This window comes from Neovison vison, chromosome 1 (assembly GCF_020171115.1).
Source record: "Neovison vison isolate M4711 chromosome 1, ASM_NN_V1, whole genome shotgun sequence".
NCBI lineage: Eukaryota > Metazoa > Chordata > Mammalia > Carnivora > Mustelidae > Neogale > Neogale vison.
The window spans coordinates 269,426,822-269,454,134 of NC_058091.1; the positions used below are offsets into that span (position 1 = coordinate 269,426,822).

The following is a 27,313-nucleotide window of genomic DNA, read 5'->3' on the forward strand; positions in this document are numbered from 1 at the left end:
TTTAAGGAGTTGATCCCATTTACAACTGCACACACAATCATAAGATATATAGGAATAAACCTAACCAAAGAGACAAAAATCTGTACTCAGAAACTATAAAGTACTTATGAAAGAAATGGAGGAAGACACAAAGAAATGGAAAAACGTTCCATGCTCATGGATTGGAACAAAAAGTATTGTGAAAATGTCTGTGCTACCTAAAGCAATCTACACATTCCTTGCAATCCCTAGCAAAATACCATCATTTTTTTTTTCGAAGAAATGGAACAAATAATCCTAAAACTTATATGGAACCAGAAAAGACCTCTAATAGCCAGAGGAACATTGAAAAAGAAAGCCAAAGTTGGTGGCATCACAATTCCAGACTTCAAGCTCTATTACAAAGCTGTCATTATCAAGACAGTATGGTACAAGCACAAACACAGACACATAGATCTATGGAACAGAATAAAAAGCCCAGAAATAGACCCTCAACTCTATGGTCAACTCATCTTTGACAAAGCAGGAAAGAATGTCTAATAGAAAAAAGACAGTCTCTTCAACAAATGGTGTTGGGAAAATTGGACGGCCACATGCAGAAGAATAAAACTGGACCATTTCCTTACACCACATACAAAAAAATAGACTCAAAATGGATGAAGACCTCAATGTGAGACAGGAATCCATCCAAATCCTTGAGGAGAACACAGGCAGCAACCTCTTTGACCTCAGCTACAACGATTTCTTCCTAGAAACATAACCAAAGCAATGGAATCAAGGGCAAAAATGAACTATTGGGACATCATGAAGATCAAAAGCTGTTGTACAGCAAAGGAAACAGTCAACAAAACCAAAAGACAACAAAACAAAATGGGAGAAGGTATTTGCAAATGACATATCAGATAAAGACTTAATATCCCAAATCTATAAAGAACTTATCAAATTCAAACCCAAATAACAAATAATCCAATCAAGAAGTAGGCAGAGGACATGAACAGACATTTCTGCAAAGAAGACATCCAGCTGGCCAACAGACACATGGAAAAAGTGCTCAGCATCACTTGGCATCAGGGAAATACAAATCAAAACCACATGAGATACCACCTCACACTAGTCAGAATGACTAAAATTAACCAGTCAGGAAACAACAGATGTTGGTGAGGATGTGTAGAAAAGGGAACCCTCCTACACGTTGGTGGGAATGCAAGCTGGTACAGCCACTCTGGAAAACAGTATGGAACTCCTCAAAAAGTTGAAAATGGAGCTACCCTATAAGCAATCACATTACTGGATATTTACCCTAAAGATACAAATGTAGTGGTCCAAAGGGGCACACGCACCTGAATGTTTATAGCAGCAATGTCCACAATAGCCAAACTATAGAAAGGACCTAGATGTCCATCAACAGATGAATGGATAAAGAAGAAGTGATATATATATATATATATATATATATATATACACACACACACATACATACATTATATATATATATATATATATATATATAATGGAATATTATACAGCCATCAAAAAACCCTGAAATCTTGACATTTGCAATGACATGGATGGAACTAGAGGGTATTATGCTAAGCGAAATAAGTCTATCAAAGAATGACAACTATTATATGATCTCTCAGATATGAGGCATTTGAGAGGCAGGGTGGGGGACCATGGGGGTGCTAGGGAGTGAAAAAATGAAACAAGATGGGACCAGGGAGGGAGCCAAACCATAAGAGACTCTTTTTTTTTTAAAAGATTTTATTTATTTATTTGACAGACAGAGATCACAAGCAGGCAGAGAGGCAGGCAGAGAGAGAGGAGGAAGCAGGCTCCCTGCTGAGCAGAGAGCCCAACATGGGGCTCGATCCCAGGACCCTGAGATCATGACCCGAGCCGAAGGCAGCAGCTTAATCCACTGAGCCACCCAGGTGCCCTGAGACTCTTAATCTCATGAAACAAACGAGGGTTGCTGGGAGAGGGGGAAGGAAGCGATAGGGTGGCTGGGTTATGGACATTGGGGAGGGTATGTGCTATGGTAAGTACTGTGAATTGTGTAAGACTGATGATTCACAGAACTGTACCCATGAAGCAAATAATGTATTATATGTTAATTAACAAAAAGAATTCACCATTTCTGGAGTCCATAGTGCAAGAGAGCAAAATGGGTCAGGGTATGAAAGGCTATTTAGTCTCCATCAAACGTACCATAACCATGACCACAAGGACTTGGAAGCCCACATGATATGCTTTCTTTCTTGTCACAGCATTCTTACTTCATCATCTTACCTCTCCCTTTCTTGTGCTTACCCTTGATGGCCTGAACTCTAGTGTAGACCATAAAGTGCTCTAACTAGTATTTTAACTAGTATTCTAATGTAGACCATAAATTGCTCTAATTAGTACATAGTTTGGCAATTTGTAATGTCTTACCTGGGAATTCATTCATCTACTCATTCATTCATTCATTCATTCATCCACCCAGCCTCCCGCCCCCACTCATCCATCCATCCATCCAGTGCTTATTAATCACCTACTATGTGCCCTGTCCTGTGCTTGGTACCACAGAAGAGTAAATAAAATGGACTTTGTTCCTGGATTATGAACTTAATCATAGTTTTGGCAAGCAGGAAATCAACTGGTAAATAAGTGAATTAAAATTTGCTGCACTATCTGGAACATTCTACTATTTTTTTTTGAAGATTCTATTTATTTATTTGACAGAGATCACAAGTAGGCAGAGAGGCAGGCAGAGAGAGAGAGGAGGAAGCAGGCTCCCTGCTGAGCAGCAAGTTCGATGTGGGGCTCGATCCTAGGACTCTGGGATCATGACCTGAGCTGAAGGCAGAGGCTTTAACCCACTGAGCCACCCAGGCGCCCCAGGAACATTCTATTATTTTAAATGTCTCTCTATGCTGGTACTATGGTTTGTATATCAAACCTCAGAGAAGCCTTATGAAATGAACCTATTATGATTTTTCTTTTACAGGTAAGGCATCCAAGCGGTTAGGTGATTTGCTGAAGATCGTGTGACAAGTCTAAGTGCATGACTGAGCCAGAGTCTTAACTCAGGTCTGTATGACACCAAAGCTGAGAGCACTGTGCAGGTGTCTGGGTGCTGGTTTTGTTGTTCTTGTTAATTAAATTTTCAGGGAGTTGGTTTTTTTTTTTTTTTTTTTTTTGGTTGAGTAAAGACATCTGGACCTGTCAGGCACGGTGAAGTGTGTGAGCTGCTTTAATCTAGCAAAATATAATTGTGTCTATAGGATTATCCATCTCCTTTCTTAGGGTGAATGATGCCAGCTGGCTCTAATGAATCCTCATTGTTTATCTCACATTCAAAAAGTATTTAGTGAATAACTACTATGATGTGTTAGGCAGGCACTGTAGTAGACATTGTTGGTAAAAAAGAAAGAAAGCTGACTTGCCTCCGTGGTGCTTTTGGCTCACCAGGGATACAGAAATGAATAAAACATGCCTAAAAGTGAACGTGCAAGAGGAAACAGAAGTAAATGCTGCAGAGCCAAATGTGGGGCTATAAAAGATTAGGGCACAGGGTGGGGCATAAGGAGGTGATGCTTAAGCTCAGAGTGGAATTATATGAGGCAAAAAGAAGGGAATCTAGAAAGTCTTCGATGGGAAGATCTGTGTCTGTTTCATGAGTTGACATAGCTTATCAAGTCAGTAAAACCTTATAGATTGATGATATTCAGGTATTTCCTTCCTGTCCCATGTGGTTTCCTTCCTAGAGGTAAACATTTCTGTACAGTGGGTGGAAGTGCTTTTGAGACTTGTGCCTGACTCTCACTCACTCAGATGCCCGCACTCCCCACTATCAGGGAAACACGAATGAAATCAGGCCTTTTCCTCCATTGCAGGCTTTGGAACTGACCTCGTGCACTGAAATGTGTCAATTGTTCTAACACATTCTGACTTCTTGGGGATTCTGAGTTAAATCCATGTAAATGGGTGCTTCGAGGAAGATGCACAGAGAAGGGAAGGATGTTAAACACCCATTAACCTACCACATGCGTGTGTGCATTCTGCGTTGATGCTCTTGAGGCCCTCGGCGCTGATGCCGCACCCAAAGCCATCCAAACTCATTAAGCGCTGTTGAGTGTAAAACTAAGCTTCCCCCAGCCCTCGACCCCTACTACCTCAAAGCCACAGGACAACTCAGCCCCTGCTGGTCAAATGATATCCTCTCTCTCTCCTCCCAGTGAGACATACTGGCTTCTTCCTCCATTTTCAGTTAGTTTTCTGCCTAGCACTTTAACGGCCCATGCCCACGTCTTGGTTACTGTGTTGAAACTCTAAGGCAGGTGGCATAGGCTGGAGATACTGCCTTTCTGGAGGGAGCTGAAAAGATATTTACATTTATGCCAGTTGATTTTGGAGAACAGGGGTGAAGTACCCTGTGTTGAAGCACTTTGTATTGGCTTTTTACTATCCCAGCATAAATGTTTTCTACAGATTTTCTTCTTGGTACTGGCCCACACCAGAAGCTATCTGACATGTACACTTGTATGGACGCCTTCCAAAATTTTATTTTTGAAATTTATTTTGAAACCTCACACACGTCACATCCCATGAGAAAATGTGACATCATATTTCTCAATGAGAAGAGATCTGCAGACTTACAACTAAGGTGTTTCTTGTGACTGTAACCCCGGTGCTGTATCTGTTTCTGACATCTGTTTTGGACTGACATTTCCCAATGATCTTCTCTCTTTTGAAAATTACATATCCTTGAATAAATCGGCCACGTGTGTCATATTTGATCCTCAGTAAGTAAAGTGCTGGGAGATGTACCAGACAGAAAAGCATACCTAGCTTTTCACTCTTTTTATATATACTTGAAGCAGGTTTTCATTAAATCCAGTGGCAGGGAACATGTTATTTTAGCTACAGTGAACTCCTTCATTACGCAAGCCCTCAATTAAATAAAAACCTGCTGAGATTACATTATCACCCTCGTGACAGCATTTGGTTTGGCTACTTTATTTGAGGCAATCCATTTTCAGGAGGACAGCTTAGAACCAGAATATTTTTCATCAGTAGTCCCAAATTGAGAAATAAATCAAGAACATGGATAACAGTCAAACATTAAAAACATCACTGCAGTGATTAATACAGTAGTGCTCCTTTTATCTTATGATTATGTTTGCTCTCCCCCATCATCCATAGGTTAAAATCCAAATTTATTACCATGGCATTCAATTCTTTCTATCATCCATTCCTAATGTACCCCTCCAGCGCTGTCTCCCGTGGCTCCTTGTCCCGGATGCTCTGTTGCCATTCCCAGCACACTTCTCCCATACCATGCATATGTTTTCATGTCTCCACGCTCTGCCAAGGGCTGCCACCTATCCCTGCCAGATGGCTCTCACTTCTTTCCAGTGAATTCTTACTCATCTTGGATACGCAGGACTTAGGTCTGTCCATCTGTGTTGTCTGGTACCTTTTACACAGCCTGTTATAGGACTGGCTTTCACATTTAGTAGGTGATGTGTTTATTCATTGAGTCAGGGACTCTGATTTATTCATCTTTGCACTTGGAATATCTAAGCATTCATAAATATATGCTTATGTGGTTGGGTAAATGAAGCACAGGACGCTAAAACACTAAAAGCCTTCGGAAACTCGAAGAGTGCCTTTCCACTTGGATTTTCTTCCTTGGTGGTAAATGGGAAAACACAAAGCCAGAGACGGTAAATCCCCGGTCATAAGTGGCAGGTTTAGGACGGTCTGAGTCTAATGGCAAGATTCTAATAGTTGTAATAGCAGGCTGGCATGTGGGCAGAATATAAAGTGTGGATGAAAAGTTTTGAGAGGTAGCCTAGTACCAGAAAGTATCCAGACCTGGGAATCAGGACACTTTCTTTCCCGTACTGAGCACCCCTCTTCGCTATGGGGTTCAAGGCAGGCCACTCTCCCCTTCTGGGCCTAGACTTCCCCATTCATAACATGACAGGACTGGACCAGGGAATCTCCATGGGCCATCTGCATCTTCAGCTCTTAGGAACTCTCCTCCCTGCATGGTTCCTCCCTACTTACAGCCTACAGAATGCTTACCAAGTAGAAACCACCTGCATATTGAACAACTCCTAATTCCCGATTAAATATGTGTGGCAAGATTAAAAACAAAAAATCTTAGGGGCGCCTGGGTGTTTCAGTGGGTTAAAGCCTCAGCCTTCGGCTCAGGTCGTGGTCCCAGGGTCCTGCTCCGCAGGGAGCCTGCTTCCTCCTCTTTCTTTCTGCCTGCCTCTCTGCCTACTTGTGAACTCTGTCTGTCAAGTAAATAAATAAAATCTTTAAAAAAAAATCTTAGTGCTTGCTCCAGAATTTCTTAGGGAAGGAGTTTTCTTTGTTTAGGAAGATATTTTGATATGAAGCTTGAGGGAAAGACAAGACCCCCAAGGGCATGGGGTCTCTAGGAACTGTTACCAAGAGTATCATTAAACTAATTGCCAGGCATCAGACGGAATCCAGATAGCTAGGGGTAGGGAGTAGAAAGTAGAGCAGAAAGAAGGAAAGACAGAGAGGGAGAGAGCAGTAAGAAGGAAGATAGCGAGACCAGGAGATAGGGAACAAGAGTATTTAGGTACTATTGAATTTTAGTGTGTTTTGCTTTTTTAAAACTTTAGTAAAATCTGCACATACCAGAGCCATCCATGTGTGAGTAGTATTTTCAGTGGAAATTAAATGAAAAATGCAGAGATCCAAATTTAAATCAATGTGCATGACAGAGAAAACTTGAGTAAGATGGGGAGAGGACATTTCAGAGTATGTGGTGTGCTGGTCACGCACTGCTCAAGGGTGACACATATGTATGCGTGTGTGGAGGGGCAATTCAAATCCTAGGCGTCACAGGTTTATGCACTTGTAATTTTCCAGTACTTGGCAATAAGTGTTTTTTCTTTTTCTTTTCTTTCTTTCTTTCTTTTTTTAAATTTTATTTATTTGAGAGAGAGAGAGTGAGAGAGAGCAAGAGAGGGGAGAAGGTCAGAGGGAGAAGCAGACTCCCTGTGGGGCTGGGAGTCACATGTGGGACTTGATCCCGGGACTCTGGATCATGACTTGAGCCGAAGGCAGTTGCTTAACCAACTGAGCCACCCAGGTGCCCTATAAGTGATTTTTTTCTTAAAAAAAAAAAATTACGTTATGACAATTTTCTGACACATGGATATGTCATGAGGAAGGGGCACCTTTTCCTAACCTGTACAAAAGTCACATATGGTCTATTGGCAGTACTCTTATACCAAAGACTTTCACAGAAGACAAGTTCAAAATCAGAGGTGATTGGAGGTCATCAGGCAACGTGGCAGAGGACCTTAGAAAGGGCATTATGTTTTCTCAAATTGTCAAAAAGAGTTTTTGCAATAATCACTCATAAGCAGATATTACAGGGCAGGATAATGTGAGCGACCTTCCAAGCAGCATACTGACAAAGCAGTAGGAAGTACGCCAACTGAAATCCATACTGAGGCTGCTTTCTCCACTGCTCTCTATACTTGCTTTGACTTTCACATGTATAAGAGCCACAAGAAAAACTGATGCACCCAACAAGGCCCTGGCATTCCGCAGAAGTATCCAGAGGTGGGATCAAAGCTGTAACATGGAAATTGTGGGCTGCCCAGGTGTGGAAGGTACTTCCCGTCTTTCTCCCACCCCCAATTAAAATGGGAAGAGGGCCTAAACTGCTTGCTCGGCGCCTTTTTTTGCATTTGGAGGACAGAGAAAGAATGCTCAATTGCTTGAATACATTTCCCTTTTACTGCTCAGTTTACAAGCAATCATATCACTCCACACAAACTATAATTTCCTCTTTGTTATCTTTGCTTCCTTCAGACAAACATGATTCACCGAAGAAATAATAATGAACCATTACCTTTGATGGAACGGCTGCCAGCACCGTGGAGATGGGAGTGTGCCAAGATTCGAGATGAATGCAGTATTAAGGAAAGTGATATAAATTCCACTTCTAGGTGATGTGAGCACCCTGCCGTTTGCTGTTTACTTTTTCATATACTTATCTAAAACCTCTGGCTATTTTTTTTCCTTTTGGCACAGTAGTATGTAGAAACTGAATTACTGTAAGATCAGCTGTCGGCTATTACCTAATAGGTACTCTAAGAACTTACTCGGTTCCGGTGATTGTTATACTCACTCACTCACTCCCCCATCCTCCCATCCCTCCATCTACTCAGGTACTCAGCAAACATTTACGGGGTATCCACGCAGGGCATGGCTCTGTTTCAGAGTCTGTAATACTCAGAACATGTACAGCGATGAGGACACACCACACAGGACCTGTCCTTTGGGAACTCAGTGCTCAACATTCTAGAACACTCTGGAGTCACCGGGCTGGTCTAAATACCAACGCTCAGGGGGCACCTCTAGAGAATTTGATTTAATCGTTCTGGGATGGGGAAGAAGACCCAGGATTATTTTCAAACTTCTCAGGTAGCTTTAATTCAAAGCAAAGGCTGAGGATCACTGGTTTAGAGTTTGCAACCCCCTAAGGCAGACAAAGAATAAATAAGTGAACAAAATACTACTACTAATACTAATTACATGAAGAGTGGTGTTTCGTGCTTTTTGGTGGGCTCTAACAAATCTCCATTCTGGGATAAGGCTCAACGGTTAGCTGGCTGTGACTGAAAAGTAAATTTTGTTGGTCTGTAACTGCCTGCATTTTTTTTTCCATAGTGGGGGGTTGTGTTTGTAAGGGACATCTCCTTTGTGGCAGAATCTCATTAAGGCAATGGCCAGAAGGTTGAAACTTTGGCTTTTGTTACCGTGTTACTACTTTTCCTGATCAGAAAATCTGAAAGCCTTCCTAAATAAATGCAATTGAAGGTATAAGAAATGAAATAAGGACATTGAAATTACTTTTGTCCCCTAGCTGAGAACAGATTCTTTAAAAAAAAAAAAAAAAATTATTTATTTATTTATTTGAGAGAGAAAAAGAGAGTGGGGAGAGAGGCAGAGGGAGAGACTCTCCAAGCAGACTCCCCATTGAGTAGGGAGCCTGATGTAGGGCTTGATCCCACAACTCGTGCAATCATGACCTGAGCCAAAACCAAGAGTCAGACACTTAACTGATTGAGCTACCCAGGTGTGCCAAGAGAGCAGATTCCTTTTGCATGATGGTATGGTTTAGCAGGAAGAGTATAAAATCAGGCAGGCAAAGTGAGATTGTTTTTCCTGGCTCCCTGAATACCTATGTACAAGACCCTGAACTTCTGTGAATTTTGGGTCCCTTATCCAGAAAATGGGGATGATAATGGAGCTTCCTTCCAGAGGTGCTTCTTCTGATATAAAGATTAAATGCGATAAGACACACAAAGGAGGTAGGTTGGTTCTAGGCCTAGGGATGTGCTCCTTAAATGCTGATCTTCTTGCCTGCGTCTTGAAGGTCCCCTCTTCCAGACAGTAAGCTCTATGAGGGCAAAGGCCATGCCTGTCTCAGTCATCATCATCTCCCTGGCACCTGTGTCCAATGGACAGTAGGCATTTGAGTATTTGTAGAAGGAAAGATTTCATGTGCGTTATATTAATTTAGATAGCCTAGCTAGAACCCTAGCCAATGAAGTGCCCCATCTGGCACCAAATGTCATCTCAAAAACTCCTGAGGGGTTCACCTTGTGAAATGACACTCTGAGCCTGCTTCCCACTGTCCTACTTTGTAGGCGGTGTCCCCAGATCTTAGCAAGTTTTTCTGCTGGAGCATGGGAGTGTTGGTGAACCAAAGGATCAGCCTTGCTCAAGGCAAGACGCTTCAACGCGGTCTTAGTGCTGCTCCAGAGAACGCATGGAAACAGAATTTCAACCTGTGTGCTATTCATCCACTAGACCCCATTAGTAGTGTCTGGTCAGATGATACCAGCCCTTTGATATTAACTGCTGAGGTTTGCTTTTCATGGCCACAGGGTATCTAACGATTATTACCCAAGAAAATTAATCCAACTAGAAAAACCCCAGCGTCCACTCCAGCTTGCAGGTTCATCTGGCCCAGCAATGGGTTGCCTCTAAGAGGGAATGTGTTCAACGATAGTAACCTATGGTGATGAGAAGCCACATGAAAAATAGGGACCCATTCTGGCCTTCGGGGGAAGGAAACACTAGACCACAGAAGGACGCAACTTAATGTTTAATGGAAGAGCAAAATCCTTATGAATATGTAAAAATAAAGGGGCAAGCTCTAGGAGGATATAAAAAAATCGATTGTGAAAAACTAAGAAAGAAACCTGGTTAGGATTTCAGGCATCATTTCATTCCCCTGCTGGGGATAGGAGACAGCCACTGATCCCTGGTGGCATTCAAAAACCAGGATGAAAGGTATCCAGATGAGGCTTCCTGTTTCTGGGATTTTCTGTCTGGTGTGTCCTCCAGGGAAGCTGATCCAAGCATATGTCTCCTTTCTAGAAATGGCTGAAGAAGCTGGGAGGGGTAGTATTTTGGTCAGTATAGTAGGAGAGTTAGTGGATTTTTTTTTTTTTTTTTTTTTGAGAGGGTGTGCAAGTGCTTGCAGGGGGCGGGGCAGAGGGATTGGGAGGGAAAGAATCTCAGACTCCTGACTGAGCTCAGAGCCCTCTATGCGGAGGGGCTCCATCTCATGACCCCAAGATCATGACCTGAGTGGAAACCAAAGTCAGAAGCTTAACTGACTAAGCCACCCAGATGCCCTAGGAGTTACTGGATTTTAAAAACATTTTGATATTTAAGCACTGTATTTTTTTCCTTTTTAAAAAATGTTTCCATCCCCTGTCCATCACCATACTGCAACTAGATTCAGAAAAATTTCAAGAGATATCTGGCGTCTGAGTGCTTAAAGCATTCCTCCCTTCACCCATAACCACAATGCTTACCACCTCATCATGTCTGTGTAGCGCAAAGTCTCGGTTTCCCTTTCCTTAGGAAAAAGTTTGCCTTTCTCACACCTTCACATAAAAGGCAAGTGGTTTTGCTCTAAGAAAACTTCAAAAGTTGGGTTAAGGTTCACTATTAATATTGGTCAATTTGACTGCCTCACACTTTAATTGTTTTGATTATACTAACTTGAATAAAACAGGCTCTTAACCCACTGCTGACCATTGTCTATGGGAGGCAAAGCACAGAGCAAAATTAACCCCTCAGTGGGACAGATCTCTTGGCCATAATAAAGAATGGGTAATCATCTGCTGCTTCAACACCCAAGTCCCTGAAACTAACATCTGAGCCCTGCATTCCAGTTCATGGTTGAGGTTATTCACATATGTCATGCTACTTGGTTCTCGCAAGTCCTTCTGAGGTTAGTGCTACTCTTATCCCACTGTTCACGAATGAGGGAACTGAAATAGAGGTCTTAAAACTTTGTCCCAAGGCGTACCCTAGCACGTGACAAAGCCAGGATCTAGGGTCCAGTGGTCAGGCTCTCAAGTTCTGCCCCTAAGCTTTACTGTGTACTCCTTCCCTCAGATTAATACCTCAAAATCCCAATGAGCTCTGAGAAAGGAGAGGGTCTTTTCATTAAGCCAAACAGAGAGCTGGTGTATATTAACCCCTCAGTGTCCTCACATCTGTATGAGGGGGATGAGGCCAGGTGCTCCTGTCCCACTTTAAGGAGTTTTTGAAGGAGTATTTATGAAAACGCTTTGAAATTACAAAGCGTGGCAAGAATCTGAAGAATCTGAATTGTTCTTCAAACACCCAGACAACAAGGAAAAACAAAAAGGGATCAATCCATGTTGGTCTCAGACTCTGTCCTTCAAGGATATGTCCAAGGTCAGCTCACTGAGTATAGCTTTTAAAAGGAATTTAAATGTAATGAGAGGTCCCGGGGAAAATCAGATCCATGAGCAGTACTTTGAAGCCCGAGTCTTCGAATCTCAATGTAAGAGCAGATCTGAAAGGTCTGCTTAAAATCTACTTAAAATCTACTTAAAATCTACTTAAAATCTTCCCTCCTGATGCATGACACACCTCTATAACAGTCTTGGTATGACAGACCCTTCACCTTGAGTCTCTCAGTGGTGAGAAGCTCATGACTATCAAGGGAGATAATTTCCCACTTCAGAGAATTAGAAACTGCTTTCTTATGTTGTGCGATCTCACTTTGGGTTCTACTGCCCTCACTCCTTAGGCATTCTAGGTCATCAGAATAAGCAGAAAAGTTCTCTTTTTGTAAGACTATCACAGCCTGCACAAAGAGAGGAAGACTGTGCCTTTACCTGTTCACTTAATTTAGTCGCTGCTCAACTCAAGCTCTAGTATTGTTATGTGACAGGAGGCAAAACCTTCTATGCATCCTTCTCTATGAATGGATTTCAAGCTTCAGAATGAGCCACTGAGGGACTGAATGCATCGTAAATGGCTCCTCAAGTGCCGAGAGGGGGACGTGTCCAATCCATTATGGCTGCAGCCCACAAATGGTCCTCAACGTGCAGCCCAGTCATTTGCAGCAGTGGGTAATCAGAGAGGCCTGAGGCCTCCTGCTCTCCATTTTAATCCCACTTGTCAAGCACGTTTTCTATAGATATTGTCTCTCAAAGACTGAAGGGTGTTTTCCTTATTTCCCAAAGAACTTTCCATGAGGACCACAAGGAGAATCATAAACTAATAGACAGATGCACCATGTTAAGAAGGGTGTCACCACGTTCCTTTAATCAGTACACAGTCAATATTCTCCATCATGAATAACTAATAAGTTTCTGAACTCCTTTCCTCAGATGTCATTGCAAAAATCTATCTGAGGAATGTCATCTGCACTTAATGAAGGGACAAGCATTATAATTAAGTTTTAAGCTATTTCTTCAGCATGAAGCTGCCACGAAGTGTGAAATGACTATAATTCACATTTTTGAGACCCTGAATTTATTAGTGTCTGTGTTCTATTCAAGGTTAGGAGCATGGGGCTTGGATCGTCAAAGGATGCAAAATTGCTCTGTGCTGGTTCTTCCGGAGTGAGTGTGCCTGAGCTCAGATGCCAGGCCAGGAAAATAATCATTCATGACTCAGGTTGTATTTTTGGGGAAAAAAAAAAAAAAACATCAAAGACCTGGAATCTCATTTCCCTTGGTGAACAGGAAGTGATGACGCACATAACTGGGTGAAAAGGGACTTGTGTTCCTCTGTGGATGACAAGCACCCGCGGTTGAGAAGATAAGTGGGAACTGCAGGCTGGAGACTTCAAGTGAAGCACAGTGTTGCTGGACTGTGTCTATGATAAAACCCAGGGGTGAGAAAAGAATCTAAAGTTTTGAGCCTGCTTGTAAGAGAAAGAGGAATGAATTATGCTCGTTTGGAAATAACTTAGTATGGCTAGAAGAAAGAAAGGCATGGGATAATAAGACGTTCCTGGAGACTTTGACGGCTCTCCTTGACAAACAAATGTCAAGGACACCATTACTTGTGTGTTTGGTGGCTGAACACATACTTTCGGAGATAAGACATTTGTCATGATCCCCCTAGCCTGAACCTCTTTGTGACTGTGGGCAAACGCACATGTGGGAGACATCTCAGCCGGTGAAATCCTGAGAGGAAGCAGAGGGGCTGTGTGTGTTTGTAACAGGTAGGCCATATGAGCTGGGGTGGGGTGGGGGGAGTGTGCCCCAAAGGGTTTCCTTAGGAAGTACAGTTTAAGCTGAGAGTAAAAATATGATCATGTGGAAAGAGTCCAAAGAATGTTTCAAGACCAAGGAATAACAAGGCTCTAAGGAAAGGCTCCGGGCCCTCCCGGTGAAACAAAGAAAAGGCAGAATAGCTGAAGCCTACTAATGGAAGAGAGAGGACTTCTCACTGGACTCAACACATGGTCTACCTCTAATCCTCCCTGAAACGCTAATGCAATGGCTGTAAGACCCTCAAATGGCACAGACCCAGAAGGACCAAGAAAAAGAGAAGCAATAAAGGTAGAAGAAAGATGATGACCAAGTTTTGGAAGCTGAGAAGCAAACCCACAAGTAGTGATCTCATTAGCAGAGGACAGAAGGCTGAAAGCAGAGAGCCTTGGGTTTGGTGAAGACCAAGCCAAGAGCCAGCTCAAGCTGCATAATCCCTGCCAGGTGCAGGAACAGAAAGCCAGTGCCTCTGTGGCTGGGAGAGTCTGGTGGAACTGCAATCAGAAGACGGGTTGAGGGCTCCACTGGAAACTGTCAGAGTCCTAGGCCATTTCTCCACTGTATAAATCCAGGTGACCAGGACACCCTTACTGTCATGGACTAAATGTTTGTGTCCTCCCTCCCCCCCATTCACATGTCAAAATCCTAATCCTTAATGTGATAGTAATAGGAAGTGGGGTCTTTGGGCCGTGATCAGGTGGAGCCCTCACGAATGAGATCAGTGCCATTATAAAACAGACCCCAGAGTTCCTCAGCCGCTTCTGCCACGTGCGCACATAGCAAGATGGCCACCTATGAACCAGGAAGCAGACCCTCAACAGGAACCTGCCAGCACCTTTATCTTGGATTTCCCAGCCTCTAGAACTGTGAAAAAAATAAATTTCTGTTGTTTATAAGCCATCCAGTCTATGATATTCTATTACAGCAGCCCAAACAGACTAGGACACTCACTAGGGAAGACTTGAATTCTGGGCCCTGTGAGACAAGGACAGTTTAGGCTGACAGTGCTATCCTGAAAACAGGGAATGAAGTGAAAACCTACATATGGAAGAAGGAGACCTTGTAGGCTCAGCCGGAACATATTGGCCCCCAGATTCATCCCCAGCAAGGGATTAGGACACGAATCAGTGTCCTGGGGAAACTGATCAGTCCAAGGGAAGAGGCATACATATTCTTATATCTGGGGTCACCCACCTAAAAATCCCAGCCTGACCATCCTACCTCGAAGCTCACCATCCAAAAGCCTCAGTCATGCACACAAAACATGCCAAAAGATTCTTAGGGCTTTACTCTTAAAAACAGACATCTGAGAATCATCGGCCATTTGAAAAAGTCCTAGTCAAAAAGCCAGAGAGACCTGAATCATAATTTTAAAAAGCAAAGAACAGAAGATATTTGAAATAATCAGTAATATAATCACACAGTAAAGACTGGATAGTACATCTGTGAAATTAATGCAGAGTATTATAGAAGGAAATCGCTACAGAATTAAGTATGTTTAGAAATTGAAATGTGAGAGCAGGAAGCACAAGTTCAATGGGAGGAAGGGCCAACAGAGAGGAGAACACAGAGAGAGAAACAAAAATGAGAAAAGGTTGGAAGGGGAATAACGGGGATGGGAAATGAAAAGCCAGGACATCACCCACAGCCACATCAACCCCTTGAAGGTGACTTGTGAGTGCTTTGTTTTTGAAATTTCATCTTCGAGCCAGTGGGAGCCACCCAAGGATAGCAAACTAGGGAGTGACATTTGGCCCAACCTGGCCCATAGTCCATGGCCAGGAAATCCAGCGAGATTATAGAGTTGTCTCTGAGATCTGATGGCCTCGATCTCATTTATATTCTATTCTAATAAACCGTGGAAAATTCTGGAGTAAGAAAAAAAAAAAAAAGATATCCACTGGCTGATTTCTTTCTTTCTTTTTTTTTTCTTTTTTTTATGATTCACTTCTAGTTCCCAACTTACTTCAGGTAAAAACTGTTGTCAGCTTGTTCCTTTCAACTCCCATTACTCTTTGTTTTGAAAAGGTTATAATTGGAATAAAACAAGGCTGGCTTCAAGCCAAAATCATGAAGGGTGTAATTAAGCAAGATTTTCTGTCTATGCACCCAGCAGGGCCATCCTACTGAGGGGGAAAAAAAAAACACGGGAGATTCAAAAGCAATTGTGTGTTTTTCAAGAATAAGAGAACAATCTACCCCACACACTTTACATAATAAATGGCAGCTGCTGACATTTTAATCAAGATAAAAACAGTAATAAAGTCGCAGTGCTCCTTTTGAGGCAGAAGGTAGTCCCAACTCAGGAATTCTGGCAAACATACACACATGCCCATTCTGTTCTAAAAAACCGAGAGCTTAGCACTTAATTTATGATATCATGACTGCCTTGACATGGGTAGAAGTCCAATTTTATATTCCCTCCCTCTCTGTTACGAGTTTTTTTGATTTTTTTTTCACATTTTAACCCCTTCTGTTAAAAATTAACTTAAAGGGTATACTTTTAATTTTTAAATAAAAGCCACTTGCCCTTCAGAATGATAATGATGTGTCACATTGCCTTTCTCGAGTTCAGATGAAAATGGGCCAGCCATTAAGGGACAATCACTTAGGCAGTGAGGTGCCTCACTGCACAAGGCTGATGACTTTGGCTTTCGGAGATAGTCTGGGAATCATTTGGAGAGGCATGTGAAATGTTTTGGCTATTAAGGCATTTCCTCCAGTATTTTGTTAGTTTAGAAGATTACAAATCGAGGAATGCTTTTGGGGAGTAAATTTCAAGCATCGGGGCTGGACTATAGTTTCAACCAATGCTAGTTCAAGGCTTACAGAGACTAAATCACTAATAGCAGGTACCTGATGATGGATTCTGAAAGCATTTTTTTCCCCCTTTGATCAGACCCAGCGGTCCCTACAAGACAGAGAGGGGAAGACTCAGGGCCTTTGAAGCCAGGCAGTCCGTTAAGATGTTGTGATTGGCATAATCCCCCGTATTGCAGGCCATCCCATTTATAAATTGTGCTCCTCAGTGAGAGCAAATGGCATTTCTTTATTCTTACCTGCCTTAATTTTTCTCTCCAACTTTTCTTTACAGAGGGTTAGGAAACACTAAATTTATTATGGCATCCTCTCTGTGATTAAAACATTTTACCTTTCTCATGAGGATAAATAATTATCTCCTCCCTCTTTATGATATCATAATGGACATGGGGGTTGAGGGTATTGTGACATCCTGGTGACAGGAACAAAGAAGGTGCAGATTCCAGGAGATGGGGTCCTGATTGGTATTAGGCTAGCAGCCCACACTTCTTAGCCCTCTGGGGGTGAATTCTGGTACTTCTTACTGTGCTCACTTAGCGCCCACTGAGCCAGGTCTGAATGGCCTTTGTGGGCCCTGAGGTCTGGGTATGTTTCTCACCGCACCCTTGGACTGGACTGTCCACTTTGGAGCCCTCCGTCCCACTGCAGAGAAGCTGCCCAGGAGCCTGCCAGCCTGTACCGTCATCATTAGCGATCGGCACCGCTTACCGGGACACCATGTGGATTCTTCCCTGCACTGGCATGACCCCCCAGACCCCCAGGAACTGAAGGAGATTTGAGAGTGCTGACCCAGCCCTCTCTTCCTCTCTAGCCACATGACAGTCCACCCTATCCCTTATCCTCCTAAAGTCTCAAATGAAAATGCTCGATGACCCTTTGCTTCTGTCCTCGAAATCTAACTGGTTTCTTCCCTCTGTGACTCTGAGAATAAAGGTCATCAGGCTATATATTTCACCACGTGCTTTCCCTGCATTTCCTATCTTCTTCCTACAATTCAGCAGAGATCAGAAGACATGGGTTTTTAACTTCCTCTCCCTGTCGGGGTAGGACTTGCTCTATATCCTAGAATCCTTGTCCCCCAGGATGTTCTCTTCCATTTATCCCTCCCTGGCTTCTAATGGCAGAATTCTACCGTACAGAGGCGATGCCTGCGAGACACCTAGGTTTGGTAGCTTTACAATTTACCACATTTGTAAAACACAAGCTTTTGATTAAGAAGGCAAAGGCAAAGATGGAAATAACTTCCAATACCACAACCTCCCTTTTCCTTTACCTCTTTTGTTTCTCCTGCATGCTGAGAGAGCTTTCTCTAGGTGTGAAAAGGGCACCCAGAGAAAGGTGAAACTAAGGAAAAAAAAAAAAGAACTACGTAGATCAATTCAGACTATGTATCGATGCTAATGAAACAAAGGGAAGGATGAACGGATGCTGAAACACAGGAGGAAGGGAAAGAGTGGAAAAGAGGGAAAGAGGGACATATATATGGACTCACAGATCTTCAAAGATGGGCAAGGTATCTTACTGTGAGTTTTCAAACAAGGCAAACTTAGAATCAGGGGGGCTTCATTAAGCCTTCACCTGTGGCTTTCAGATACCTGTTTTTATCTGGGCAGGCACTGCAGGATGACTGAGGAGTTGACAGAGTCACTAGTGTCTCTGACAAAAAGAAAATGGAGGCAACATGATGATACACCGTTACTGTTCAAGGAATGCTGTTTATGGGCTGTCTTCCATCCTAAGGCTATGCCCTCTCTAATCTATTAAGTGAAATACCCTTATCCTTTCTTATAAAATGTTGTTAATGGTAGATGGATGTACACAACAGCCTTCTGGTGTTGTCCTTCAAGGAGAAAGGACTGTTGGTCACCAAGGTCTCACAAACATTTTACTGACTGTTGAAACTGAACACTCCGGAATTCCTGGTTGAGGACCAGAGCCCCATGAAAATGGGTCGCTTGCTCCTCCTGGGAGCTGACATTTGTTGAACTAATGTCCACTAAGCTCTTCCCATGTTCTAGGCACTGGCCGAGGAGAGCTTAGGAGACTTGCCCAAGTTCACAAGGCAGACTGGCTTTGGGGCCAAATTCAACCCCAGTGCAGGACACTTTCAAAGCATGGCTCTTGATCAACATGGATACTGCATCATGACTCTTCTATTTTGGAAGGCCCCTGAGACCTTGTGATATTATTGGACCACTACACATTTTCATCTCTTCTTTGAATAACTTCAACATTCACGTTCTGTGATTGAATAATTGTGAATCTCATACAAGCAAAGTAGGTACCGAACATGTCTGCAAAGTGTTGCATGAAGAGAAAATTTAAAAATTTATTAAAGAAAATTTATTTAAGATTTATTATTTATTTAATATTTATTTCTATAATACATATTATATATAATATATTAATTTGTTAATATTTAATAAATTTATAATTTATTTAAGATTTATTTAAAGATTTATTAAAGAAAATTTAAAGATTTCTTTAATTGCCCCATATCCTATGCACCCATAGCTTTGGAGCACAATATACAGCCCCTCTCCCTCCCTCCCCTCTCTTTCCCCCTGCATCTCTGTCAATCTCTCTATAGGCCTATATACGTAAAATACATATGTATGTGTATATATGTTTTAATGCATGTACATATGCATACGTACATATATATAAAATATTTGTATAGAATAAATATAGATATTATATTTATGTAATTCAAAAATCAGACTGCTTCTCCAAATTTGCTATTGTGACTTTTGAGGGGGACAAAGGAAGGGAGACGTATGACCAAATATTAATTGAACTGTGATGCTCTGACAGACTGTTCTGGTAGCTTCAATTCATAAATCACTGAGAAATAAATATTTAGTTGGCTACAGCCATTCTAAGATAAATTTAAGGAAATAAATTCATTTTTGTCAACTTGGAAGTGCTGTCTAATCCCTGTTTTCCTGCGATATATACAGACTTTAAATCTCACACATTCCCAAAGGAGTTCAGATTAGTATCTATCCATTAAGGAAAAAATCCTACAGAATATGCAAGTGCATACTGGGAGTACCAGATACATCTTTGAATCTTTCTTCTTTATTATTAAAACTCTGGTAATGTTGTAGGGGGGAAAAACCCACAGGAACAAAGAAATGCCTTATTTATTTGACGCTGCAGAATGGGTTTGGTATTAGTGGCTGTTCTAGTTCTGAATGATGTTATGCATTGAATTTTGAAACTTCTAACAATCATTAAAGTCTTCTGTGATCATATCTGAAATCGCCTTCACATGATTTATTAAAGAACACAACTGTCATAAGGAAATTGCAGAACCTCATTTTTGTAAATGACACAGTAATATTCACGGAAGCTGCAGAAATCTATTGGCCCATTTGTCCTTGCATTAAGTGGACCTAGGGAACCATGCTTTTTAAATTCTGAGACTCACTGTTTTTTCTTTCAACTTACAACTAAAATGTCCCTTCCTTCAGACAGCCTTACCTAACCCTCTCAGGCAGAATCCTGTGTGCCATTCCCAGTGTCTCCTCTGATTTTGTTCATCTATCTCTTCTACCACTTATCATATTACCTTGTATTTTGGGGTGACTTTCTATCTTACTCTCCTTAACTACAAATCAGTTGAGGACTTATTTACTTATCTCTGTATTCCAAGTATTTAGCAGATGCCTTGATTCTTAATAAGTGTTAAAAAAAATACCTGGAAAACAATTCCCTGAGCTATGATGAAATGGAAATCAGGTCATCACCCTTGTCATAACTGTAGGCAGAGTAAGAGCACGTCTGCACATTAGCTGATGAAGAATTCTTTTATAAAGACCTTTTGGCTTCTTGCTCTTTTGTGGTTCCTTCCAAGCTTTTAGTGATATCTAGAGGAACAGAGTTGGTGATATGTGTTCAGTGGTCTATGCAACCGTCTCCCATTTTTTACATTTGCCCTGACATATGTCTGGGAAATAAGATTTCACAGTCTATTTCCTATTCTTGTAGGATCCGAATCTTACAGGGAAGCTTCACAGTTGAAAAGAATCCTTAGAGCAAGGTAGGCATTCAAAGGTAGCTTCTGTTCTTACAGAAAATACATATGCAAAACTAAATGGCCTATTTCCCATCTCAGATCACGCACAGCCTGAGATAAGGGATTTTTCCACTTGTCTTTATAATATACAGACACCAGGAAAAAGAAATAATGAACAAGCGAACACCTAATATATTCAGACTGCAAATTTCAGATCATGAATTAAAATCCAGTTTCCATTTCAAGTTAGTTTTTCTGATTTCAAGAGATAGGCATACTGCCTGGTAGATGTTTTCAGTAGAGTCTTGAATCTGGAGCAACATGCCATTATTTCAGAATTGTCCTGCAGGGGCAAACTCAACAAACCGCCAGAGCTGGATGTTGGGTTCAGACCTCACTAAGGCTCATTATTTGTCTGGAGAGAAGCAACCCTCTTTTGTGATTTTCAACTCAACCCTGGATTATTTACAAACATCTCAAGCAAACACAGTGAATTCAGTAACTATAGTAACTCCGAAAAGGAAAGCAGTGAACTGAACTTGAAACTCTAGCAGAGAGGAAGCTACCACTCTTTGAGCTGAGGTTTGAGATCTTCTAAGAAGATGTGCGGGAGGCCTGAAATTTGCTTCTAACAAATTTACATTAACAAGCAAACAACAAAACAACAACAACAAAAATAAATCAGAGAACAAACAAAAAGACCTTCAAAAGCCAAAACAGACGTTGGAAGAAACAAGTTATCCCAACAGAGAAGATCTCTAAAGCAGACGGAATTTTCCCATGTTTGATATTTTGGGTAAGGGAAGGACACACATGGATTTAATTTTTGCTTGTTCACTGCAGAAGATGGTTTATGTATAAATAACCTATAGTCTTTTTTTTTTAACATTTTATTTATTTATTTGACAGACAGAGATCACAAGTAGGCAGAGAGGCAGTCAGAGAGAGAGAGGGGAAAGCAGGCTCCTCGCTGAGCAGAGAGCCCGATGCGGGGCCCGATCCCAGGACCTGAGCCGAAGGCAGAGGCTTTAACCCAGTGAACCACCCAGGTGCCCCAACCTATAGTCTTTTAACTCAATTTGCTTCCCATTGACAAGTAAGACCAAGAAAATCTGGGTAGAGAACATGATTTAAAACACAAAACAAAACAAAACACCTCTCATTAAAAACATTCCAACTTGGGACGCCTGGGTGGCTCAGTTGGTTGGGCAGCTGCCTTGGGCTCGGGTCATGATCCCAGCATTCTGGGATCGAGTCCCACATCGGGCTCCTTGCTCGGCAGGGAGCCTGCTTCTCCCTCTGCCTCTGCCTGTGCTTGCTCTCTCTCCCTCTCTCTCTGACAAATAAATAAATAAAATCTTTAAAAAAAAAAAACAAACAAAAAAACATTCCAACTTAACTGCAGTGGGAGTTTTCAAGATCCATTCATTCATGCCTCAACAAATAACTTTTCTGCTAAACTCTTTTTCTACATATTTTCTGGATCTGTAAGGCATTCAGGTGATTGCATCCTTTTAAGCAATTTTACATAAAATATTATGGGGCTACAATGTTAATTTTTTAGTTTTGATATATACACCAGGGGTATGTAAAATGTTACCATCAGAAATACTAGGTAAAGGGTATAGAGGAATAATCTGTATGATTATTGCAATTCTTCTTTTAATCTAAAATTATTTTAAAATAAAAGGTAAAATAATGGGAGCCTAAATAAAGTTTAGAGGCAAAACGGACCTGACTTTGTACAGACATCAGTATTCCTGGATTAGCTCAAGGCTACCGAGTCTGCTTGCTGTAGGTATCTGCCCCAGCTCTGTCCTCCTTCACCTCTGTTGTGCTGCTCCTGACGAGGGAACCACTTCTGCTTCACCTACACAGTGCACCTGCTGGCATAAAGCCAGGGATCTCCCTCAGATTGTTCTACTTTTTTACGACTAGAAGACACACCAGCACATACGAGCTGGATCACGACAACTGATCCAACTGTAGAGCCAGAGGCCAGAAAACGTTCATTACCTATTTATCAATATCCAAGGTCAGTACCATTCAATAGCACAGAGTAAAATGGGGCACCATTTGCTGACAAATGTGAAACATCCACAGACGCACTGGTCTGGGCTAATGTATGTACTACATTGGATTACTTTTCAGTTGGTCACACATTCTTCCACAAGAGCATCATTAAAATAAAATAAAATAAATCTAAGGATGAAGGGGCTAATTATCACATTCTAGATCCTGACTCACTTCAGGCTATCAACCCTCAACACAATTTGAGTAGGGGCAAAGAATTTCCCCCAGTTGTAGAATTCCATATTAAAGTGTTTTTATGTTTCCTGTAAGAACATTTTATTTCTAGTCTCTATAGAATACGCCTACAACTTTAGAATAAACAATGGAAATGCAGCAACTACCAGAAGTTCTTATTTATTGCACTTAGGAGATTCACTTGTAATTTTGGAGATTCACTTGTTTCTAAGGCAAGTTTCCAGAGTTTTCCATAGGGTCTACAGATGACCATAAGTACAGCTATTACGCTATATGAGCATATCATCTGTTCTCAATTTTTCACAATAGGGATCTCTAAAATGGGCTGATGCTTGGAGAGATGTATTTTTGTTTGTTCGATGTGGGTTGGGTTTGTTTTTATCCAAAGAAAATTTAGTTTTCCATTTAACGCAAAGTTAGCTTAAATTCTTGACCCTTAAATTTTCCTTGCCTTTCATGGTAGGCAATGATAAGCTCTCCGTGGTAATGCAGAGCTTATTCCCAGGGGGTGGGAGGGGGTGGGCACTGTATTATATTTAGAGGTCAATTTCTTTTATTTTTTATTTATTATTATTTTTTAAATTTATTTTTAAAATATTTTACGTATTTGAGACAGAAGGACAGAGAGAGTGCAGAGGGAGAAGCAGAGGGAGAGGAAAAGCAGACTCCCTGCTAAGCGTGGAGCCAGACGTGAGGCTTGAACTCACAACTCCGTGATGGGGACCTGAGTCCAAATCAAGCATCTGATGCTTAACCAACTGAGCTACTTAGGCACCCCTAGGTCAGCTTCTTTTAGACAGCATTTTTCTTTGGACTGATCAGCATTAATTACTAACTAGCTGTGTTAAAAAGAACTCTGCTTCTAAGGAGGTCTGTGAAAAGGAAGGGAACCAGCCCACATATTAGCTTGTTTCAAAAGGGCTCTCACGGGCGCCTGGGTGGCTCAGTGGGTTAAGCCGCCTTCGGCTCAGGTCATGATCTCAGGGTCCTGGGATCGAGTCCCGCATTGGGCTCTCTGCTCGGCAGGGAGTCTGCTTCCCTCTCTCTCTCTCTCTCTGCCTGCCTTTCTGCCTACTTGTGATCTCTGTCAAATAAACAAATAAATCTTTAAAAAATTAAAAAAAAAAAAGGGCTCTCACATCACACACGAGGATTCACTGCATTCTCAGAGATCAAGATTGCTCTCTGAGTCCTAAAATATAGGACTCAGAAATCTACTCCTTGGGTAGATTTGCTGAAAAGATTCCACCTTTAGTACTTAATATGAACCACAGGAGCTGGCTAACGGAGAGTCAGGGTAACTTCTGGCAGGCAGCAGCACTGAGATGGAAGCAATGATTCTAGGGAAAAGTAAAGCCTTGCAAGGTGGCGTATAATGTGAAAAATACAGCTCACTGTATATGGGATTTTGATAAGAGAATGTTCTCTTTCTCCACCAATTATCCTCTTCCTCTGGCCCAGTGTATTTCCCTATATTTGTAAAGCCTCACAGGCTTTGCAAGAATGCTAGGGGCTTCATCACGAGGTGATAAGATTCTCCACTTACGGAGAATGTGCTTCCGTTTAGGGAAACACAAACTCCAACATGGCTGTTGCTGTTTTAGTAAACCACAGATCACAGGGCTGTGTCGCAGAGGAGTAGACATGGCTCATAGAATCCAAACACATTTGCTAATGTTTGATGTCTACCATTAAATATGCAATGTTATTTACGATGATTTATGATGGGCTTTATTTAAAAGAACTACAAGAAATGAAGAAACCCAGTATTCGCTGAATTCTTCATGACTATAAGCGAGGCAGAGAAATTGAAGGGACTCTGCTTCAGAATGGGTCCATCTCTGCTGTTTTTCTGCCAGGCCCTGTTTCTGAATAAGCCAAAGAGGAAATGTTCTCCCTTCAACGGGGAAGCCAGAAAGTTCATCATTCTCTGAGTTTTGTCCTAGGTCCCTAACATCTAAGAAAAGCTGGATCCCAAACATGTCTCAGGATATTAGCTTCCAACAAACCTTGGCCGACGATGGCATCAACACTGCCTACTTCAGTGATTTGTGGAATGACACCTGTTGCTCACCTGGATGCTTGCCATTGATCAAATCCTGCTCTGAAGCCTGTAACCCCAAGTGACAATGGGACTCCTTCTCCTTTCCTTTCTGAGTCTCCAAGACACTCCATTCCGTCAGTTACTTTCTGTCTGTCAATCATGCTATTCAATAAATTCTGCTTTCACTCTCCCAGCTCTCACTTAATTTCAATCTTGCACAAAGCCAAGGACCCTCTTAGCTGGTCTTTCAGGTGCCCCCTCTGGCTCCCAGCCTGCCTGAATCATAAGTATATGTGCTGCCGAAGCGAGCACTCGAATCATAAGTATAAAGCAAAAAATATAGCTATATTTGTATCAATGTACCTTTTTTTTTTTTAACATGTTTCCTTTTTTTGAGCCAGGGATGGTCCTTTAGTGGCTGGAATGGTTTTGGGGTCATTTCGTTAACTCTGTTTGTCTATATGTATCTATTGTTCTTTTTTGTTTTCTTTAGTTGTTGGTGCTAAGTACATAGCATCTCAGTGCCTTTTCTGCTAAAGGCAGCATAATTGGATATTTGAATATTAACACCAGTACATGAAATATTCACAGAAAGTAGTTCTAGTACCATAATGGCCCAAGTGGCAGAGAGCTTATTACACATAAACAAAATTCTGTACAGTGTTTAGAGTTCAGTTTTTTTTTTTTTTTTTTTAGGTACGACTTTTCTTTGGGCTGATGAGCACCAATTACTGACTAGTTGTGTAACTGGTTAGGTTCTAGGTACCACAAAACACAGCAGGAAACAAACACCGTGAATGAATCAATCCCCAATCTCATAATTACAAGGCTGGCCACCTCCTCCTCTAAACCCTCAATCTTAAGTTTTCTAAGAGCATTTCCTCTTGGAGGTAGCTTATCTTTACATCTTTTCTAATCTCTCCCAAATCAGTATATTCATGTTATGACACTGTTACATTCCAAATGCTCAAAATGGGCCATCAGCCAGTTGCCTAGACAAAGGAAATAGCCACTAATCAATGCAAACCATAGTCAGAAGTTTACCTTAGTTCCTTGAAGGGGTCTGCCCTGACATTAGGTGTCTCTATAGATTTAGGGAACACTGTGCCCTCGGCTCCTGTAAACAAAAGAAAAAAGCAAACAGAGGTTGGAGACTTTGGACATGTCACCTGGGGGCACAATCAGCACAGGGAATGGAGCTAAGCGGAGGGTGGATCCTTCACACAAGCACACATTTTGCCCTTGGCTTTCATTCCCCTGATAGGGCAGCCCTGAATCAACTCCTGCAAACAGGCTTTGAAAAAATAAGGAACTTCTTTTGAAAGTGTTCTTGCTGAGATCAGAGTGAGGCCAGGAGGCAAATACCATGTTGACTTAAAAAAAAAAAAAATGCCTAAATAATGGTACCACCTAACTCTTGCCTCTCATTGACTATTAACAGTCCCCCAACTGGAAACGTTTTGAAAAGCAGCCCCTGAAGCCCCCTGACCACAGTGCAGGGCACAAATCACAGCCCACATCTAGCATCTCGGCAGCGGGATGGTGGAGAACACCCTAACACTGCCCGGTCTCCACCTAATGATGCCAAGGAAACAAGTGTCAGGAAACAAGGAAACAGAGATAAAGTTCTGTGCTATTATCTTGAGAAGTTAAACAAAACAGAACACTAAGAGAGACCATCGGACGTTCACTGCTTTTTACACTTTGAGAATTATTCCACATTGGTCCCCGACCCATTCTAGACATTTAGCTCTTGACTCTGCAATAAGCTTTTATCTTTAAAGCTTGTCATCACCAGCTGAAACTTCTCAGCCATAAAGATGGTGATTATCTGATTTGTCTGCTCCCAGACTGCTTTCAAATCATTTAAGCCTCAGTTTATCACAGACAATTGCAGTGGATATTAGTTTTTCAATTAAACTTAGCCAGGCGGTATCCTGCTCTTTGAAGGAAAGGTGTTTATTTTTATACCTTTTTTGGTGTAGTTCTTTGATGCCACAGAAAGGGGCAGAAAAACATCTTGTATTCGTGTGAGAATTTCTAGAATCCTCTTGCATTGTTAGGTCTAGAAATCCTCCATTAATCACGGTTATTCCAAATCCAGATTTATCCTAGCACACTGATGAGTCTAGCTGAATGAACTTGTGTAGCAATTATAAAAGTATTTTATTTTTTTAAAAAAAGTATTTAATCTCTTTGATATGAGTAACAGACTACTGCAAATAAGATCAGAAAATATTGCCTTAACTTGACATTATGTATGGTCATTTAAAAGAATATCCTGGTGAATGATAACTATTAATCGAAGCTAACATTTTGAGTGATGCCATCACATACTTCATATGTAGTAGCTCAGTTCTCCCCTGCAACAACCCTATAGACAGTTGCGGTAGGCAGAGAGGCATTTCGTGTGTGAACATTTAAGATCTTTTCCTGCCTGTAGACACTTTCACTTTTTAAGACCCCAAACCATATCATGTCAAATAGATCAAAATGTATTCCTAGTCTCCATTATATACAGCTTTGATGTAAATTTCATAAGAATGTTGTTTGATTATGTATATATTTTTTTACTCT

General features: G+C 41.5%; 1 protein-coding gene across 4 annotated transcripts in view; it reads right to left on the reverse strand.

Moving 5' to 3' along the window:
- SGCD (sarcoglycan delta) overlaps positions 1-27,313 on the reverse strand; it is a 1,012,166-nt gene that overhangs the window by 117,690 nt on the left and 867,163 nt on the right. For all 4 annotated transcript variants that reach the window (XM_044230712.1, XM_044230705.1, XM_044230687.1 and 1 more), the window contains one exon: positions 25,781-25,853. In XM_044230712.1, the coding sequence (XP_044086647.1) occupies positions 25,781-25,853 (73 nt within the window). The remainder of the gene's footprint in view (positions 1-25,780; positions 25,854-27,313) is intronic.